A 21,260-nucleotide genomic window follows, 5' to 3' on the forward strand; every position below is an offset into this window, starting at 1 on the left:
TAAAGCACTTCTCGGTTCTTTAACACTCAGGGCCGACGCTAGGTTATATGGCTCCCTGTGCGGAATTATATTTTGGCACCCCCCAACCCCTTGAGATTTGGACAAAGTTTACACTTTGTACACATGTACATCATTGTGATCATGTGGGGCACAGCGGCTGTGGCCGCACTATAATCGTAGGCCTCATTTTGACATTTCTCCAGCGGCGAGGTCTGTTCAGTAATAATACTTTAGGTATGCCGAGCATTCTTATGGGCACAGACAATGCAGAAATATGACATTACATTATAATTAATAAACAAAAAAATTCTGAGTAAAAGTCCCCTAATGGGACTTTTGTATATAATAGTTGCTAAACAGTCAAATACATGTTCAGATGTAGCCATCTTTATCTTGACTTTTAATGCATTAAATAGTGTCAAGCAACTTTAACGTGACTTTTCAATGGCTTTTCTTGTGTGATATCAAGATAAAGATGGCTACAGCCGTAGCTATTTGGTATCTCCATAACAGTAACACACCGTACAGTAGAGTTATTATGTAATTTAAGGTGAAAGGCATTAAAAAATATATAAATTAAATGCTAACATATAAGCTAAAATACATATAATTTTTTTTCTAGATGCCTCTAAATAAAATAACGTTGTCAACTACGCTATTCTTACAGCAGGAAACCTGTATCCCTGATGTGTACTGCCCAAAGGAGGTCAAAAGAGCACTCTTTTGACCTCTGTTGGTATAATGGAAGCCCTATGGATACGTTTCATCGTATGCGCCAGGAACTTTCCCAATGCATAAATCAAACGTACAGGCAAAACGCACTGTGAACATAGCCTAAAAAACGTTGCAATAGAAAATAAAGAAGGCAAATGCAATGGATGACTTGTGAAATCCTATTTACTGGGCTGTGAGTATTTCTAAGGGTATGTTCACACGCCCTATTTCCGGACGTAATTCAGGCGTTTTACGCCTCGAATTACGGCTGAAAAAACGGCTCCAAACTGTCTGCAAACATCTGCCCATTGAATTCAATGGGTCTTACGGTGTTCTGTGCAGACAGGCTTTTTTTTTTTTACGCGCCGCTATCAAAAGACGGCGCGTAAAAGGACACCCGCCTCAAAGAAGTGCATGTCACTTCTTGGGACGTAGTTGGAGCCATTTTTCATTGACTCCAATGAAAACTAGCTCCAATTACGTCCGTAAAAAACGCAGCGAAAAACGCGTGCACTTGTCAAAACGTCTGAAATTCAGGAGCTGTTTTCGCCTGAACACAGCTCCGTAATTTCAGACGTAATTGGCGTTGCAGTGTGAACATACCCTTACAATGAAGTTTGGGAAATTGCACTTAGCAGTCTCCAGATCTCCACCAGTATTTCTATTCACAAGCGTTTTTCCATAGTAAAATTTCCATAGTCCTTAGAGAAGATTATTTTTACACAGCAAGAAGGAAAAGAGAGAAAGCTGAGGCAGCTATATCTTCTGTGGCGGTAGAATAATATTACAGTCAATCTCCAACAGCTTCTTGGACACAGAGACGTAATTTGAAACTCCTGGGTCCCAATGCAAAATCTGTAACAGGGCCCCCACCTACCATGTGCAATTTATAATACTCATGTCTTAGGTAGAATTGGGCCCCTTCAGATACAAGAGCCTGGGCACAGCTGCTACTTGTGCACCCCTATAGCTATACCTCTATTTGAATGCTGTTCTTATAATTTTTATTATTTACGAAAATTTTGTATTGTTTTCTCTTTTATCCACCCAATTTTAGACAATATTACACAATATTTTGGAAATTTATGTTCAATCCATGTATTACAGGTCTCTTGGAACGCCAGTCACTGATCATACCTATGAAGACTGCAGGCTAATGTTAACTGCTCGAGATCTGACTTTACCCATGGAGGCCGGCCTTGTGGAGTTCACAAAAATCAGCAGGAAATTAAAGTGAGATTTACTTTTATTACTACTCTTTTATTACTTCTTTTTTATTTTCAAAGTTGAATTAGGGGTTTGTAGAGGGGAAAACATGGAAATGATTTAAAGCATAAATAACAGCTTTTTACTTGTCTTGCATGTTTTTAACCCTAAAGCAACATTATTTCATGTGCAATTGCCTTATGCTTCTTTTTTTTTTTTTTCGGGTGGTAGTGTCCTAAAACGTGCTGGGTAGCATGGAGAAGAATATTCTTGTGCAGTAGATAGCACTTAGACCTTGCTCACATCTGCGTTGTACTTTACGTTTTATTGGATCCGTCCAAATTGAAAAAAATTAACCCATTAACGGATGCCTGAGGGAAAACAACGGAAGGTAAAACCTTCCTTTTTTTGACTAATCCATATGCAGGATCCGTCAAATACCAGACACTTTGCCTTTCATTTCTTTAAGTTTGTCAACAGTTAGGGCGGATTTACACGAGCGTGTGCGGAAAAAACGCTGCGTTTTGCGTGCGCAAAAGGCACTTAACAGCTCCGTGTGTCGTGATCATATGGTGCGCGGCTGCGTGCTTTTCGCGCAGCTGCCATCATTATGACGTTCTGTTTGTATGTTTGTAAACAGAAAAGCACGTGGTGCTTTTCTGTTTGAAATCATAGTTTGCCTGCTGTTGCGCGAATCACACATGTCCCACGGAGGTGCCTCCGTGTGGCATGCGTGATTTTCACGCACCCATTGACTTCAATGGGTGCGTGATGCGCGAAAAACTCAGAAATAGAGGACCTGTCATGAGTTTTACGCAGCGGACTCACGCTGTGCAAAAATCACTGACAGTCTGCACTGCCCCTATAGACTAGCATAGGTCTGTGCGACGCGCGTGAAAGCCACGCGCGTTGCACGGACGTATTACACGTTTGTGTAAATCCGCCCTTAGGGTCTGTTTTTAATGGATCGATTTTTCAGTGTTTTTTCTTTTTCTTGTGTCATTTTTATTCTGCACATGTGCTTAAAAACACCTACGGATCCGTTAAATGTAATGAATAGCATATACAAATAGAAGGCATATCTGTTTGTATCCATCATCCATTCACTTCAATGTTAAAAAAATAAAAATGGAAAGGTCCTTTCCGTTAAGTTTCTGTAATTGTGGATTATAAAATAGCACAACAGACTATGCTATTGCTTCAGTCAAATAAAGGGAAACCGGACGGAACGGAGCATAACTGAGGACAATTGATGCTACAGGAAAACCTATTGAAATCAATGAGTAGTGTGGATTTATTTCCGTTTTTCTGTTCCTCTGACGGAGCAGAAGACTGGAAATGCACAACACAGATGTGAACGAGGCCTTACTTTAACTACTTCAGTACATGTCGTTCTGTGTACTGAAATAGGAGCCACCCAGAGAAGTCAAGTGATTGCTAGGGAACCTGAGATCCTGAACTCACTACTCAGACTAGAATGGAGTCAACTAAAGCCACATTGCAACCTCCAACCCATGTTGCAACATTAACAAACCCTGTATGGAACCTGGAGGCGTACAGGCTGTGTCAGACTGTATGGAGATATTCACTTCTAGAAGCAACGGCATTGTGGATTTATGAATGAGAACTTTCTGCGGAAAGAAAATGAAAAAGAAACTCAGTGAGCAGCTGCCCCATCTATCTCAATCATAGATAAAAGTAGGCTACAGTGCCTACCAAACCATAAATGAATTCAGGGCCACTACTGGCAGAGTTGAATAATTGCAGGGGTTAGTGATTGCTGCCCAAATCGCGTAATTATATCGATGACTGCTTAGTACTTATGTACTTACTTATGGAATCATATTTTGGTCAGTAATTCAATGGACATAACAGATGGATACTGGTCTGTTCACACCATGTTTAGGCCCCACGATCAGTGTGTTTGTTAGGAAAGCTCCTGGTGCACACGCTAAATGGGTCCATAGGGCTCCATTTAAGGACAGAAGCCAAAAGAGTGTTATCTTTGCCTCGGTCTGCATGGTATGGAATAGTAGATTACGCTATTTCATTCCTCAGATCTGGAGACTGCTAAGTGCAATTTCCCAAACGTCATTGTTAGGGTATGTTCACACGGCCAAATTTCAGACGTATACGAGGCGTATTATGCCTCGTTTTACGTCTGAAAATACGGCTCCAATACGTCGGCAAACATCTGCCCATTCATTTGAATGGGTTTGCCGACGTACTGTGCAGACGACCTGTTATTTACGCATCGTCGTTTGACAGCTGTCAAACGACGACGCGTAAAAATACAGCCTCGTCAAAAGAAGTGCAGGACACTTCTTTGGACGTTTTTGGAGCTGTTTTCTCATAGACTCCAATGAAAACAGCTCCAAAAACGGTCGTAAAAAACGCAGCGAAAACGGCGTGAAAACGCCGTGAAAAATGCGAGTTGGTAATAAAAACGTCTGAAAAGCAGGGTCTGTTTTCCCTTGAAAACAGCTCTGGATTTTCAGACGTTTTTGTTGACTACGTGTGAACATACCCTTAGAAATACTCACAGCCCAGTAAATCGGATTTCACAAGTCATCCATTGCATTCACCTTCTTTATTTTCTATTGCAAAGTTTTTTAGGCTATGTTCACAGGCTCCTCTCTCTTTGCTGCGCTCTCCTGTCCTGTGGAAGTCAGCCATATGGAGACTTTAGTAGTAGACTACAGTAGTGTATATATAGTTGCTACAGTTCTAAGGGCAACATATCCCACTTGTATTTCTATACAGTGGGATACGTTGCAGTCTTCTGTCAGAGGTATACGTTAGGAGTCCTCCCGACGTATACCTCCGACGTTTACATGATCTGAACAGAGCCTTAGCATTACTAAAGAGCTGTAGGACTAAAAGAAACATGCGCAAATGCTGACCCGCTACATATCGAAGTCAAGAAATTGTTAGTTTTTATAAATGTGGCACTTAATTATTTTGACCAATAATTTGCAAGATGGATTACATTTATTCCTTATTGTGTACATGTTTTGATTTCAGTCTAAAATGGAACAATTTTCAGAAGCAGCTAGAAATATATGCATCTATTGCTGACTTGTCAAAAGGAGGAAGAATTGGAATTGAAGAGTTTGCCAGTCATCTTAAGCTACCAGTATCTGATGTACTAAAAGAGCTGTTTGCACTGTTTGACAGGGTAGGTACTAACAGAATACAAATAAAAATATCAGCTTGTAAAGAGTGGTCATTTTTAGAACTTAAAGGGTTATTCACAACGTAGACATTTATGGCATATCCACAGTACATGCCATAAATGTCTAAAAAATGAGGGTCTCAGCTCTGGGACCCGCGCCTATTTCGAGAACGAGGGTCACCGACCCCGTTTCGCCTGGTGAGGTGGCTGCTGGCTGCATATTTCAGGTGGGGACTAGTGGAGAGGAGGTGAGGCATGCGTGCGACTCTCTCCATTCTGTTCTATGGGATCTACGAAAACAGTCGATATAGGTGCAGATCCCACAGCTGGGACCTGCACCTATCAGACATTTATGGCATATCCGTTTGATATGCCATAAATGCCTAAGATGGGAATACCCCTTTAAGGGGTTTTAAGTGTGTAGGTACAAGGTACATCCAATGGTGACACCATACATTTCGAGGAGGACTAGTAGAGGAGCCACACAACCCAGAGTTCTAAGCACAGATGCTGCAGAATTGTTATTTCATGGAGAATAAAAGTATTTGCTAAAACAGGCTTGTCAAGTGATCTGATCGGTTTGCTATAGGACTGGCACATTTTTGTCTTAAGACAGTCTTCTATTGATTTTTTTGCCTTTATTAAGACAAGTGATACTGACTTTTAGGCCTCATTTACACGAGCGTGTGCGTTTTGCGCGCGCAAAAAACGCAGCGTTTTGCGTGCGCAAAAGGCACTTGACAGCTCCGTGTGTCATCTATGTATGATGCGCGGCTGCGTGATTTTCGCGCAGCCGCCATCATAGAGATGAGGCTAGTCGACGTCAGTCACTGTCCATGGTGCTGAAAGAGTTAACTGATCAGCAGTAACTCTTTCAGCACCCTCGACAGTGAATTCCGATCACCATATCGAGTAACCTGTTTAAAAAAAAAGAGGTTCGTACTTACCGAGAACTTGCCGGCCGTTGCCTTGGTGACGTGTCCTTGGTGACGCGCCCTTGGTGACGCGCCTCTCTTGACATCTGTGCCCACCTCCCTGGATGACGCGGCAGTCCATGTGACCGCTGCAGCCTGTGCTTGGCTTGTGATTGGCTGCAGCTGTCACTTGGACTGAATTGTCATCCCGGGAGGTCAGACTGGAGGAAGAAGCCGGGAGTTATCGGTAAGTCAAAACTTTTTTTTTTTTTACACGTTCACGTATATTGGGATCGGAAGTCACTGTCCAGGGTGCTGAACCAGTTTAACTCTTTCAGCACCCTGCACAGTGACTGTCTCCTGCCGCGTTCAGTCAAAACGAGTTCGGGCGAACCCGGTAAAGTTCGGTTCGCTCATCTCTAAGACACTCCGTTCGGATGTTTGTAAACAGAAAAGCACGTGGTGCTTTTCTGTTTACATTCAGTTTGACAGCTCTTGCGCGAATCACGCAGTTCGCACGGAAGTGCTTCCGTGCGACCTGCGTGGTTTTCACGCACCCATTGACTTCAATGGGTGCGTGATGCGCGAAAAACTCAGAATTTTAGAACATGTCGTGAGTTTTATGCAACGCACTCGCGCTGCGCAAAATTCACGCATCGTCTGCACTGCCCCATAGAGTAATATAGGTGCGTACGACACGCGTGAAAAGCACGCGCGTCGCACGCGCGTATATTACGCTCGTGTAAATGAGGCCTTAGAAAGAGCAACATTTTCACCCACAATTTAGTTTTTTTACTCAACACTCCTTGGTGTTTATTCACCCCCTTTTTGGGGAAGGCAGACGCTGTAGTAGAAAAATATTTTTTTTGCTCCTATTTGTCAAGTTGGAGATAGTTACAGGTTTAAGAATTTCAAAAAAGGATTATTCCTGACAATGCAAAATCCTTTGTCACAGAGAGTACTGATATTCAAGTTACTGGCCCAGTAAGAAATTCACGTAGTCCTATATTTTATACATTTTTTACACATTCTCTTTTTATATTAATATTTTTAATATTATCAAAACATAAACAGAAAAATATATATTTAAAGACACCAAACAGCAACAGCAAATATAGGCAGACTTTTAAAGTGAACCTTCACCTTTTATCACATGCCATTTAGGTCTAAAATTTTCAGCTTCTCAGTTTCTTAAATTGTCTTTATAGCAGTCAGATACAGAACTCTATAGACAGCACCAGGCACAAGTTCACTAGGGAGATCATTTGCAAAATTAGGTTAGCCCAAAATAAATTTGCACAGCGTGAAATTACAACACCCAGTATGGCTTGAACAATGGTAAGGATATGCTGAAAGTTGCTATTTCACCAAAAAATAATGATATCACCCATCATCTCGCTTCTGATCATACAGTGACTACAGACCAACATGATAACTTTTTCCAGCCACGACTTGTCTCTGCAGAGTTTACTGCTTAGACGTCTTCGGCTCCTGTCTTTTCCAACATATCCGTACCTATAAACAAACACAAAATCGTCATGGTGCCACACACTACGCCTCTGAATAGAATAGCACCATACACTGTGCCCTGAATTTAAAAGGTATCGCCTGGACAGGAACGCTTAAAAAATATTTTTATTTTTATTAACTCTTTAAAATGGGCTACTCAAGCCAATAATTACTATAGATATCAGGCTAACCAGCTAGGTAAGACTAGATAAGGGTGCCAATATATTAGTTTAAATTGTAAATGAAACTACTTCAAATATCTAGTAAAAACATATAAATTCTGTCCCTACCTGGACTAAATAGCAAAGTGTGTATTCACACCGAGTAAAGATCTGATACCTAGCAGCAAAGTGTGTGTGAACACTCAGTAGTAAAAACGCAGCAAGGACGTGGAAACGCGTTAGGCGTTCAATCTTTGTTCAGTGTGAATGCACACTCTTGTTATCAGGTGGACAATATTTATCTGGTGTGAATGCACACTATCAATATAGGTGTGAGGGTATGTGCACACACACTAATTACGTCCGTAATTGACGGACGTATTTCGGCCGCAAGTACCGGACCGAACACAGTGCAGGGAGCCGGGCTCCAAGCATCATACTTGTGTACGATGCTAGGAGTCCCTGCCTCTCCGTGGAACTACTGTCCTGTACTGAAAACATGATTACAGTACGGGACAGTTGTCCGGCAGCGAGGCAGGGACTCCTAGCATCGTACATAACTATGATGCTAGGAGCCCGGCTCCCTGCACTGAGTTTGGTCCGGAACTTGCGGCCGAAATACGTCTGTAAATTACGGACGTAATTAGTGTGTGTGCACATACCCTTACGCTGAATTGAGGAGTGTGAATGCGCAATACCTGCATGTGCTGATGCTCATTTCAGCGATATAGTACTCTGTGTTATAGATATTGCTGACTAGTGTGAATGCACACTTAATATACCCTATTTAGTTGGTGTGAATGCACACTTGGTATATTATATTTATCTAGTGTGAATGCACACGTTTGTTTAGATATACAGTCCCTTGCTAGTGTGAATGCACAATACTGCTTGAGGTGCTGCACTGTTTGTTATGGTGTTAATGCACAGGGAATTTAGGTGCTGTGGCTCATTTCAGTGTGAATGCACACTGTGTCGCAGGTGCTGCGTTTTTATTACTGAGTGTTCACACACACTTTGCTGCTAGGTATCAGATCTTTACTCGGTGTGAATACACACTTTGCTATTTAGTCCAGGTAGGGACAGAATTTATATGTTTTTACTAGATATTTGGAGTAGTTTCATTACAATTTAAACTAATATATTGGCACCCTTATCTAGTCTTACCTACCTGGTTAGCCTGATATCTATAGAAATTATTGGCTTGAGTAGCCCATTTTAAAGAGTTAATAAAAAGAAAAATATTTTTTAAGCGTTCTTGTCCAGGCGATACCTTTTATTTTGAGTCATGTGAACGCGAAAATGTCAAAAACTACATTTCTTTATGTGCCCTGAATTTACCGACACACATTGTGCCCCTGAATATAATTTTGACATGCATTCTGCACCCGGAATACCATAGTATTACACTGTGACCCCTTAAAATGAAGCACCACAAATATGGTGCCTATTACAAATATTGTCACACTCTGTGCCCCATGAAAATAAAGCACCACACACAGTGCCCCCTGCAGATAGTACCACACACAGTGCCCCTCTAGATATTGTCACACACAGTACCCCTGTACATAGTTCCACAAAGTTCACCCTGTAGATCGTGCCACAAACAATGCCCCTTTCAGTGCCAAATATAATGACTCAAGTAGATAGTGCCACACAGTTTCCCCTGTGGTTAGTGCCACACACTGTGCCCCCTGTAGATAATGCAACATACACTTCCCCCTGTAGATAGTGCCACACACAGTGCTCCCAGCAGATAGTGCCACACACAGTGCCCTCTGTAGATAGTGCTACACACAATGCCCCCTATAGAGTGTCACATACATTGCCCCATGTAGATAGTGCCCCCTGTAGATAGTGTCACAAACAGTGCCCCTATAAATAGTGCCACACACATTGCCTCCTGTTGATAGTGCCTAACAGTGTTTCCTCTAGATAGTGCCACACACAGTGCCCTCTGTAGATAGTGCTCCAGACAGTTCCCCTGTTGATAGTACAACAGACAGTTCCCCCTGTTATAGTGCCACACACAGTGCTCCTAGTAGATAGTGACACACAGTGCCCCCTGTAGATAGTGTTACACACAGTGCTCACGTTCCCACACTGTCCAGTGACACAGGCCTGGCCTCTCCTGGCTAGGCTTTCTCCTGAGGAACGACGCAGGTGGCTGCATCACAGAAAAACACTGAATAGCACGGCAGCAAGCTGATGGTTCCTTTCCTCTCACCAGTGCTGGATTCACTATTTAATTGTATTTACGTGATATAGATGCAGATACAATTGGAGCGTAGAGGGGACCAACGGCAGCAGCAGCTGTTAGGTGAGCTCGTCCGCGCCGATGCCCACTCAGACACCCTGTATTCCGCCGCCTGATGCTCATGTCGCCTCATGGCAGATGCAGCCCATCTTTGGGGAGCAACTGTAACCAGATCCCTCATTGAGCTCATAATTCGTCTTCATCTCTGCCTGACAATACAGATTTGACCGCACGTTGACCGCTGAGGTCAGTGATTGGCTGTAGCGGTCACGTGCTGACATGAAAGGCAGGGGCCAACCACAGCTTTCACACTGGATTGGCAGGACAACTCTTTGACAAGCCTTTTAATGCAATTGTGTTTATTTTATATTATTTTCTTGTTTTAGGACAAAGACGGCAGCATAGATTTCAGAGAGTACGTAATTGGCATAGCAATACTTTGCAATCCTGCCAATTCTGAAGAAACTATTCAAATGGCATTTAAGGTGAGGATTTTTATTTTGTACAAACATGGAACATTGTTATGACATAATTACATTTCATGGTGAACATACAGTAAGGGTATCTAAAGTTAAAAAATTTGTGACAATTCAGTAATATTGGAGCAGATTTACTAATTAAGGGTATGTTCACACAGGCTATTTTCAGAAGTTTTTTGGGCCGTAAACGTCTTGAAAAATCAGAAGCAGAACGCCTACAAACATCTGGCCATTGATTTCAATGGGAAATACGGCGTTCTTGTCCTTATTTTCAAAAAACAGCGTGTAAAAAGACACCACGTAAATAGAAGTACATGTCACTTCTTGGGAAATTTTTGGAGCGGCTTATAATTGACTCAATAGAAAAACACCTCCAAAAACGGCTGTGAAAAACGCTAGATGCTTAAAAAACGGCTGAAAATTAGGAGCTGTTTTCCCTTGAAAACAACTCCGCATTTTCAGACGTTTTTTGTTAAGCATGTGAACATACCCTTTGGGTATGTGCACACGTAGTGACCAAAAACGTCTGAAAATACGGAGCTGTTTTCAAGGGAAAACAGCCCCTGATTTTCAGAAGTTTTTTACGTCCGTTTTTGGAGCTGTTTTCATTGGAGTCTATGAGAAAACGGCTCCAAAAACGTCCAAAGAAGTGTCTTGCACTTCTTTGACGAGGCACTCATTTTACGCGTCGTCGTTTGACAGCTGTCAAACGACGACGCGTACATTATAGGTCGTCGGCACAGTATGTCGGCAAACCCATTCAAATGAATGGGCAGATGTTTGCCGACGTATTGGAGCCGTATTTTCAGGCGTAGATCGAAGCATAATACGCCTCGTTTACGCCTGAAAATAGGTCGTGTGAACCCAGCCTTTTTTTTTACACTTTTTGTGACTCACCCAACAAGCAGGTGTGGCTTAGTAGAGAAAGGATGTGGCTTTCGATGCACCAAAGCCAACCAAGAGATGGAGTAAAGTTAGACAAAAGTGTCTAAAGATGCCTCAAATTTATCATCCACTATGAGCCACTGTGGTCAATCTGGCACATCTAGTCTAAGGCCTAGTTCACATCTTGTTTTTTTCTTTCCGTTGGAGGTATGTGTCGGGAGGACTCCAACGTATACCTCAGACGGAAGGATGCAATGTATTCCAGTGTATAGGCATACAGTGGGATACGTTGCCCAAATCCCCTGGGCAGAGCGCTACCTGAATGCTTAGCATGTATGTTGGGAGCTTTCCTGATGTACACGCTAAAAGTAGGGCTAAAATGCTATGTGAAATAGGCCTAATTTAAGACGTATTAGTAAATCTGCCCCATTGTGACCATAAATCATTCTGCCTTTCTTTAATCTGTTTTCTAGGAATATACATTGATGGTATGTCTTAGTATAGTCCATCAATGTGTCATCGGTGAGGCTCTGGCCCCCACGATTAGCAGAATGAGGGTGCTTCGGTTCCCCCTTAGGGTATGTTCACACAGCCTATTTTCGGCCATTTTTCAGGCCGTAAACGTCCGAAAATCGGAAGCAAAACGCCTCCAAACATCTGCCCATTGATTTCAATGGGAAAAACTGCATTCTGTACCGATGGGCCGTATTTTTACGCGGCCGTTTTGAAAAACGGCCGCGTAAAAGAAAAACGGCCGCGAAAAAAAAGTGCAGGACACTTCTTGGGAACTTTTTGGAGCTGTTTTTCATAGACTATCGAAAAAAGCTCCAAAAACGGCCATAAAAAATGCAGTGATAATCGCGAGTGGCACAAATAACGTCTGAAAATCAGGAGCTGTTTTCCCTTGAAAACAGCTCCGTATTTTGAGAAGTTTATGACTCTGCGTGTGAACATACCCTTATTGTTTATGTTGCACTGTGGCTTGTCCGTATGTGCATCTTTGCCTCTTAGGCTGTGTTCACACGGGGCAGATATGCTGTGTAAAAGCACGCAGCATATCCGCCTTATGCCCTGCAGGGAAGTCCGGGTGAAAAACCGCATCAAACTGTGGTGCAGTTTTCCACCTGGAATGTTCGGTTCTGAAAACTGCAGTATTTAGCCGGCCTGCTAGCAGGACGGTCTCCTGGGATGATGTTTCTTCCCAGGAGACCGCTACAGCCTGCGATTGGCTGCAGCAGCGGTCACATGGGATGAAGTGTCATCCCAGAAGGCCGACCCTCTGACATCATCCAGGCCGGCCTCCTGGGATTATGTTTCATCCAATGTAACCGCCGCTACAGCCTGTGATTGGCTGCAGCTGTCACATGGGATGAAACGTCATCTGAGGAGGCTGCGCCGGAGGGAGGAACAAAGACTTCTGGGTAAGTATGAGGTTTGTTTTTTTAATCTGAGTTGCGCTTTTTGCGGCGGAATCACTGCAAACCCACCGCAAAATACTCAACAACTGCTGTTTGTTGCAGGTTTTAGCTCACCATTGAATTCAATGGGGAAAACACGCAACAAAAAAGCAGCGTTTACGCAAATACAATTGACATGCTGCGGAATGAAAAATTCAGAGCGTTTTCCACTTTGCTGCTAACGTATTTGCTGCGGATTTTCCGCAACTAATTCTGTTGCAGAAAAACCGCAGTATTTACACAACGTCTGAACTGACCCATCCTGTGGCTCGGTATCCCCACTGACCACTCATTCATGGTTTATCCTAATCATGTTATATCTTCCTGGAAAAAACCTTTAATACTGTATATTTATACGCTTTACACAAGGAAAATTAACTCGACTAAATACACTTTCTAACTTTTAACGCTACAATGTATTATGTATTTCCCATTGTTTGATAAAGAATTCTTGCTGAGATTTTCCTTACACTGAATCCGTTAGAATTACTAAAAAACAAAGGCGTACATTCCATAGAGGCAGGCTACGTGACTTGTTATAGGGCCCGTGGTAGATGGGGGCCCGACACTGCACTGCTTTTTCTGCTTCCCGACACAGGGTCAGAATTTACATGCATCCACCACTAGGGGGAGATCACTTCATAGAGATTTTTTTTTAACTCTCATTGAGTTCAAAAGTAGCTATATAATTCCATGTGCACTGAACCTCCCCTAGTAGCGGCTTCATTCAGTGACTGTTTTATAATTTACAGTGTAAAGGGAAGAAGGGCATTTAAAGCTCACTAAGAAAGATATATCAATGTATTTATACCACTTTCCTGGCACAAGTAGGCTGAAAAAGATGGTGTTTGGAATTTTATAACATCCCAATTGAAATTCATAGGCATTAATATGAATTTTGCCCCCCTTTGCGTCTAAAACAGCCTCCACTCTTCTGGGAAGGCTTTCTACACGATTTTGAAGTGTGTCTGTGGGGATTTTTGCCCATTCATCCAGAAGAGCATTTGTTAGGTCAGACACTGATGTTGGAGATGGCCTGGCTCACAATCTCCAATCGAATTCATCCTAAAGGTGTTCGATGGGGTTAAGGTCAGGGCTCTGCGGGCCAGTCAAGTTCTCCCACAGCAAACTCACCCAACCATGTCTTTATGGACCTTGAGCACCGGGTCACAGACATGCTGGAACAGAAAAGAGCCTTCCCCAAACTTTTCTCACAAATTTGGAAGAAAACAATTGTCCAAAATGTCTTGGTATGCTGAAGTATTAAGATCTCCCTTCACTTGAACTAAGGGGCATAAGACAACCCCATAGTATTATCCCCCCTCCACCAAACTTCACAGTTGGCACAATGCAGTCAGGTAGGTAACCTTCTTCTGGCATTCACCAAACCCAGACTAGTCCATCAGACTGCCAGATACCAGATGCCAGATTCATCACTCCACAGAACACATTCACTGCTCCAGAGTCCAGTGGCGGCGTCCTTTTACCATTCTATCCGACGCTTGGCATTGAGCTTGGTGATGTAAGACTTGCATGAAGCTGCTCGACCATGGAAACTTATGCCATGAAGCTCCCGGCGTAGTTCTTGTGCAGATGTTAATGCCAGAGGAGGTTTGTAACTCTGCACTTATTGAGTCAGTAGAGCATTGGCGACATTTATACACTATGCACCTCAGCACTTGTTGACCCTGTTCTGTAACTTTATGTGATCTGCACTTCGCGGCTGAGTTGCTGTGGTTCCTAAATGCTCCCACTTTGCAATAATACCACTCACAGTTGATCGTTGATCGTGGAATACAGCAATCCAACAAACACTAGTTAAAGACCTTGTAGAAATTGGTTCGGAATGCACTAGATCCGGGTAGGTGCACGAATAGGGTCCCAACCCAATCGTATTGTAAAAAGTATTCGGCACACTGAGTCGTAAGTGATGAATTCTTGAAATTTTTATTATTTTTGATGCCAAGGGTTAGGTGCAACGTTTCGATCAAAGGACCTTCGTCGGGCACTCGTTACCCTGGTTTCTGGTGTATTCAGAAGATCGGCGCTGTAAATAAGAATGGCGGATTTCCGCTCCTTTTTGGCACCAAAAAGGAGCGGAAATCCGCCATTCTTATTTACAGCGCCGATCTTCTGGATACACCAGAAACCAGGGTAACGAGTGCCCGACGAAGGTCCTTTGACCAAAACGTTGCACCTAACCCTTGGCATCAAAAATAATAAAAATTTCAAGAATTCATCACTTACGACTCAGTGTGCCGAATACTTTTTACAACTAGTTAAAGACCCTTAGGCGGACTAATAAAATGTGTAAAAGAAAGTTTAATAAAGCTTTTAGTATTGCAAAAATAATATATATATATATATATATGCAGACAGGCTTTTTTTTTTACGTGCCGCTGTCAAAAGACGGCGCGTAAAAAGACGGCCGCCTCAAAGAAGTGCATGCCACTTCTTGGGACGTAATTGGAGCCGTTTTTCATTGACTCCATTGAAAACCAGCTCCAATTACGTCCGTAATGGACGCCGTGAAAAACGCGTGCACTTGCAAAAACGTCTGAAATTTAGGAGCTGTTTTCGCCTGAAAACAGCTCCGTAATTTCAGACATATTTTAGGTTTGCGTGTGAACATACCCTTATACTGAATTGTCGTTAAGAGCTTAAAAGGGTTTGGATACAGTCCTAGAAGAAATCAGAGAGCAAGACACGAGTTTTCAGTACAATCGGGGCACATTCAATTTACGGTGAATTTTCAGAAATTTGCTCATCTCTAGTTGTCTCACTAAGACAAAACTAGTCTATCTGCTCTATTAGGGCATACAAATGTCAAAGAGGAAGGATCCCTGCTCGAGATACTCTCTATGAGCCAAAACCTGTTTCTTAAAATATTTATAATAGTTTTGGGCTGTGAATAATTAAGAAAAAAAATAAGAAAAATTAATTACTGGAATTTGCCCTTTGAAACATCAGTCTTCTCAGATTTTAGGAACTAAATATGTAAGGCCTTGAGGAAAGTAGAGAAAGACTGATACTCAGTTTGACACTTTTTAAAAGAGGGAAAACTCAAGAATGAGGGGGCACAATCTTAAACAAGAGCACCTTGGAACAATCTTCCTGCCGAGAAAAAGTGTTAACATAAATGACAGTGAATGAATACAAGCTCACCTGGGACAGCCATGAGAAAGAACCCAAAACACTTAAGCTATAGAAAAGAGATAAAACAATGATTTGTGGCCTTTTCTGGCATCTCTAATTTATGTTTCTATGTTCAATAGGACATATTCAGAAAAGTAATTCTAAGCCTTTAGAAAAGGAAAAATGAAGACAACGTTTAAAGGGCAGATGTACGGGTGAAGTTTGGATACAAATGTAAGAACAGGAGAGCAGCCTTTGTCCGGACATGTCCCCTAAGGGTTTCCACTCACCTGGTTTGGTTGTACACAGGGCACTACACCTCTAGTAGCATGTAGTGATTATGCAGCAGCATCAGCCTTGTAACCCCGCCGGCATTCCCCTGTGCGGGGCCATTAGGAAAGTGTATCGACAACACAGCAGTGGTCTCAGGAGACAGCGCTGCTCCTGAATAACAAACACTTTGCAAATACGTACTTGGATTTATTTGGTAACAGATACAGTGTTCGACGCATTTCATCAGGAGAAATAAAAAGACGCGTGCAGGGAAAAAAACCCCACAAAAAACAACAACCCGCAGAGGGTGCGGGTTGTTTGGTGGGGTGGGAGAAAGTCATGGGCGGTAGTTATGACGATGTCTAAGGGGGAGTTCACACAGAGTTTTTGGGCATGTTTTTTAACGCAGAAACCGTGCCAAAAAACGTCAAACGCCTCCCATTGATTTATGATTTCTTCGGGCATTTCTGTTTCTGACCTCCCATTGACATCAATGGGAGGCAGAGAAAGCGGTTTTCGCTGCATTTATTGCGCGCAACACTAAATGGCCGCGGCCGAAAAACGCAGCGAAAAACACAGCAAACAGCGTGCAGGCCAGGGGCATTGCTAGGGTGTTAAAAGATCAGGGGCACAAGCCCCAAGACATGTGTGTGTATGTATATATATATATATATATATATATATATATATATATATATATATATATACAGGGTGGGCCATTTATATGGATACACCTAAATAAAATGGGAATGGTTGGTGATACTAACTTCCTGTTTGTGGCACATTAGTATATGGGAGGGGGGAAACTTTTCAAGCAGGGTGTTGACTATGGCGGCCATTTTGAAGTCGGCCATTTTGTATCCAACTTTAGTTTTTTCAATGGGAAGAGGGTCATGTGACACATCAAACTTATCGAGAATTTCACAAGAAAAACAATGGTGTGCTTGGTTTTAACGTTACTTTATTCTTTCTTGAGTTATTTAAAAGTTTCTGACCACTTATAAAATGTGTTCAAAGTGCTGCCCATTGTGTTGGATTGTCAATGCAACCCTCTTCTCCCACTCTTCACACACTGATAGCAACACCGCAGAAGAAATGCCTCCCGATCTGACCCCCTTAGACTTTTATCTTTGGGGTCATCTGAAGGCAATTGTCTATGCTGTGAAGAAACGAGATGTTGAGCAACTGAAACTACAGATACTGGAAGCCTGTGCTAGCATTTCTTCTGCGGTGTTGCTATCAGTGTGTGAAGAGTGGGAGAAGAGGGTTGCATTGACAATCCAGCACAATGGGCAGCACTTTGAACACATTTTATAAGTGGCAGAAACTTGTAAATAACTCATGAAAGAATAAAGTAACGTTAAAACCAAGCACACCATTGTTTTTCTTGTGAAATTCTCGATAAGTTTGATGTGTCACATGACCCTCTTCCCATTGAAAAAACTAAAGTTGGATACAAAATGGCCGACTTCAAAATGGCCGCCATGGTCAACACCCAGCTTGAAAAGTTTCCCAACTCCCATATACTAATGTGCCACAAACAGAAAGTTAATATCACCAACCATTCCCATTTTATTTAGGTGTATCCATATAAATGGCCCACCCTGTACAGTCCAGAGATAGATGAACACAGCACTCCAATGGTTCCAGAAAATCAGGCCATGTGCTCGTTACCTGGGGGTGAATCAATTCCCCAAAATCCAATAGATTATGGCTTGAGAAAGGTTCCTGTTGAACTGAAACGTTGCTGTATTGAGGTGATTAAATCCACATTTGCTTTCATCTACTCTGAAGTCCTGGTGCCGTTACTGTGTTCTATGCTTCTTTCTATATATATATATATATATATATATATATATATATATATATATATATATATATATGAGACAGCATATCTGTAGCACTATGTCCCTATAGCTATGGATAGGATTAGATACATTGGCTCAACAGACAGTATCACACATGATAGGCTTAGATATAGGGCCCAGCTTGCTGAGATTGCGGCTCCAGCGCTGGACCCAGGGAAGGTAAGTATAAGAATTGCTTTGCTTTTTTATGTTACTAATTTTTTGTGTATGTTTGTGGTATTTTAAAGGTTCGGTTGTTGGACTACGTCGGATTGGAAGACTACTTCAATGATGGCTTTTTTTATTCTCAATAAAATGGTTAATGAGGGTTCTGTATTTTTTTTTTCATTTCAATAAAATATTTTTTTTATGTCCTTGTATGTTTTTTAAACTTTATTACTACTGCCTTATTAATAGCTGCTGGCTGGTTGACAGCGTCCGTTACTAAGGCGGGGCTTATTGTTAGCCGATGCAGAGGCTAACACTAACCCACATTATTACTCCGGTACCCAGCGCCACCAGGGGTACCGGAAAGAGCCGGGTACGATCCAGTACCCGACCATCTGTACTGATGGTCGGGTACTGGGGCGGCTGCAGGCCGGTATGAGTAGGCTGGGAAAGGCCAAAAACAGTGTTGCATCTGGCTGGTTATAGATAATGCGGGGGACCCCACGTAATTTTTTGTGGTTTTAAATAAATAATTGTAAAAATTACGTCGGTTCCCCCCCATTTTTCATAACCAGCCAGAAACAACACAGCAGCCACTGTTTTTGGCCTTTCCAAGCCTGATAGAAGCAGCCTGCGGCCGCCCCAGTGCTCGGCCATCGCTGCAGATGGTCAGATACTGGTTCGTACCTAGCTCTTCCCAGTACCCCTGGTGGCAGTGGGTAATAATGGGGGTTAGTGTTAGCCTCTGCACTGGCTAACACTAAGCCCCGCCTTAGTAATGGATGCTGTCAATCAGCCAGAAGCCATTACTGAAGCAGTAGTAATAAAGTTTAAAAGAAAATACAAATACATAGATAAAATATTATATTGAAATAAAAAACCCCCACACAACCCTCATTAAACATTTTATTGAAAATAAAAAAATCCATCATCGAAGTAGTCCTCGAATCCGACGTAGAGCAATGACCGAACCTGTAAAAAAACAAAAACAAAAAAAAAACATGCGTAACACGTGGTAGGCTTAGATAGAGGGCCCGTGTGTGATACTTTCTGTTACAATGTATCTAAGCCTACCACAAGGTAGGTTTAGCTACAGGGCCCCAGCAGACAGTAATCTTATACTGTATAAGATTACGGTCTGCTGGGGCCCTGTATCTAAGCCTACTGTGGTAAGCTTAGATACAGGGCCCATCAGACAGGATCAGACATGGGCCATGTATCTAAGAATACCACGTAGTAAGCTTAGATACAGGGTCCATGTGTGACACGGTCTGTTAGACCCTGTATCCAAGCCTAGCACAAGGTAGGCTTAGATACAGGACACAAGTATAAGATTACTGTCAACTGGGGCCCTGTATCTAAGCCTAAGATGTGGTAGGCTTAGATACAGGGTCCATGTGTGATACTGTCTGTTAGACCCTGTATCTAATATAGAACAAGATGTGGTTATGACTAAACCACACCTGATAGAAATACCCAAAAATGCAATATAAATATAGCACGGTGCCATTTCTGATAAAGGATATATAGAAACTAAAAAGAAAAGAAAAGAAAACTAAAAAGAAAAGAAAAGAAAAAATATTCCAGAAATATGACTAGGCACTCTTGTGTTAATAGAAATTTATGAAAAATATTTTATTTTGAACTCCGAATATCCGAAATGATTCTGAAAAACCGCTGGGTTGTGTTCACACTTGCGGTTTTTGACAATATATATTTTTTATCCTAAGAGTGGCCAGAGTTCCTATTCCAGATAGTTGGTAATGATTTTTCTTGGAAAGAAACTTTCTGTATAGTTACGTTTTCACTTTTTGTACAAGATTATATATAAATGAAATTCATGAGATGTTCCAGGGGAGGCAGGGAAAGAGGTCCCATGCCTGATAAGGCAATGGAACCCGGGTCCCCACCGACCATGGAAGTTATCCCCAGAATTTCATCAATTAATCAAATGTGATGATAACAATATGGGGAGAAAACAATTCTTCCGACAATGCAAGCTTACTATATACTATAAATTATCCATTTTTATTCATAATTATATGTAGCTTTAATTAGCCACACATTACACTTTGAATATAATAAGTGTCTTTTAGTGGGGAGAAATACCAATTTCCCCATGAATATAATTTTACCATATGGAATACCCAATCCATTAGGTGAACAAGCAGCTTTATGTTTATTCTCGAAAGTCCTCTGTGTTGGGAGAATTTGTCATGATAACTCCCAGGGTTGGTGGGGACCCGGGTTCTATTGCCTTTTTAGGCATGGGACTTCTCTCCCTGCCTCCCCTGGAATACCTCATGAATTCTACCCATACATAAACCTTGTACAAAAAAGTGATAGTTAAACTATATGGTAAAATTATATTCATGGGGAAATTGGTATTTCTCCCCACTAAAAGACACTTATTATATTCAAAGTGTAATGTGTGGCTAATTTAAGCTACATATAATTATGAATAAAAATGGATAATTTATAGTATATAGTAAGCTTGCATTGTCGGAAGAATTGTTTTCTCCCCATATTGTTATCATCACATTTGATTAATTGATGAAATTCTGGGGATAACTTCCATGGTCGGTGGGGACCCGGGTTCCATTGCCTTATCAGGCATGGGACCTCTTTCCCTGCCTCCCCTGGAACATCTCATGAATTTCATTTATATATAATCTTGTACAAAAAGTGAAAACGTAACTATGTGGTGAGACTATATTTATGAGGGAACCAGTCTGTCTTTCCACTAAAAGACATTCTGTTACATTTAAATGTTAATACTCTGCTAATCCCATCTATATATAATTAAGAATACAAATCAATCATCTAAACCATATAGTAAAATGTTGTTATTACCACTTTTCAAAGAATTAAATAAATTCAAATGAAGACACATCACTGATGATCTATTATTTATATAGATATTTAATACAATGCCTTGGAAATATGGATTAATTATAAAATGATCTAACTGTTGGTTTCTTATAAAGTATATTATCTGTTGTTGAAAGAGAAATTATAATGAACATATTTTGTGAAGATAGGTATACATACTTTGCAACAGTTTAGGTTCTTTCTATGGA

The 21,260-nt window shown here is 41.7% G+C and overlaps 1 protein-coding gene across 1 annotated transcript in view; it reads left to right on the forward strand.

Annotated features, from left to right (window-relative positions):
• The window catches only part of LPCAT2 (lysophosphatidylcholine acyltransferase 2), a 101,239-nt gene that overhangs the window by 61,976 nt on the left and 18,003 nt on the right, over positions 1–21,260 (forward strand). The window contains exons 11-13 of the mRNA XM_075836916.1: positions 1,822–1,947; positions 4,945–5,098; positions 10,323–10,421. Of these exons, the coding sequence (XP_075693031.1) occupies positions 1,822–1,947; positions 4,945–5,098; positions 10,323–10,421 (379 nt within the window). The remainder of the gene's footprint in view (positions 1–1,821; positions 1,948–4,944; positions 5,099–10,322; positions 10,422–21,260) is intronic.

Source organism: Rhinoderma darwinii, chromosome 9 (assembly GCF_050947455.1).
Source record: "Rhinoderma darwinii isolate aRhiDar2 chromosome 9, aRhiDar2.hap1, whole genome shotgun sequence".
Taxonomy (NCBI): domain Eukaryota; kingdom Metazoa; phylum Chordata; class Amphibia; order Anura; family Rhinodermatidae; genus Rhinoderma; species Rhinoderma darwinii.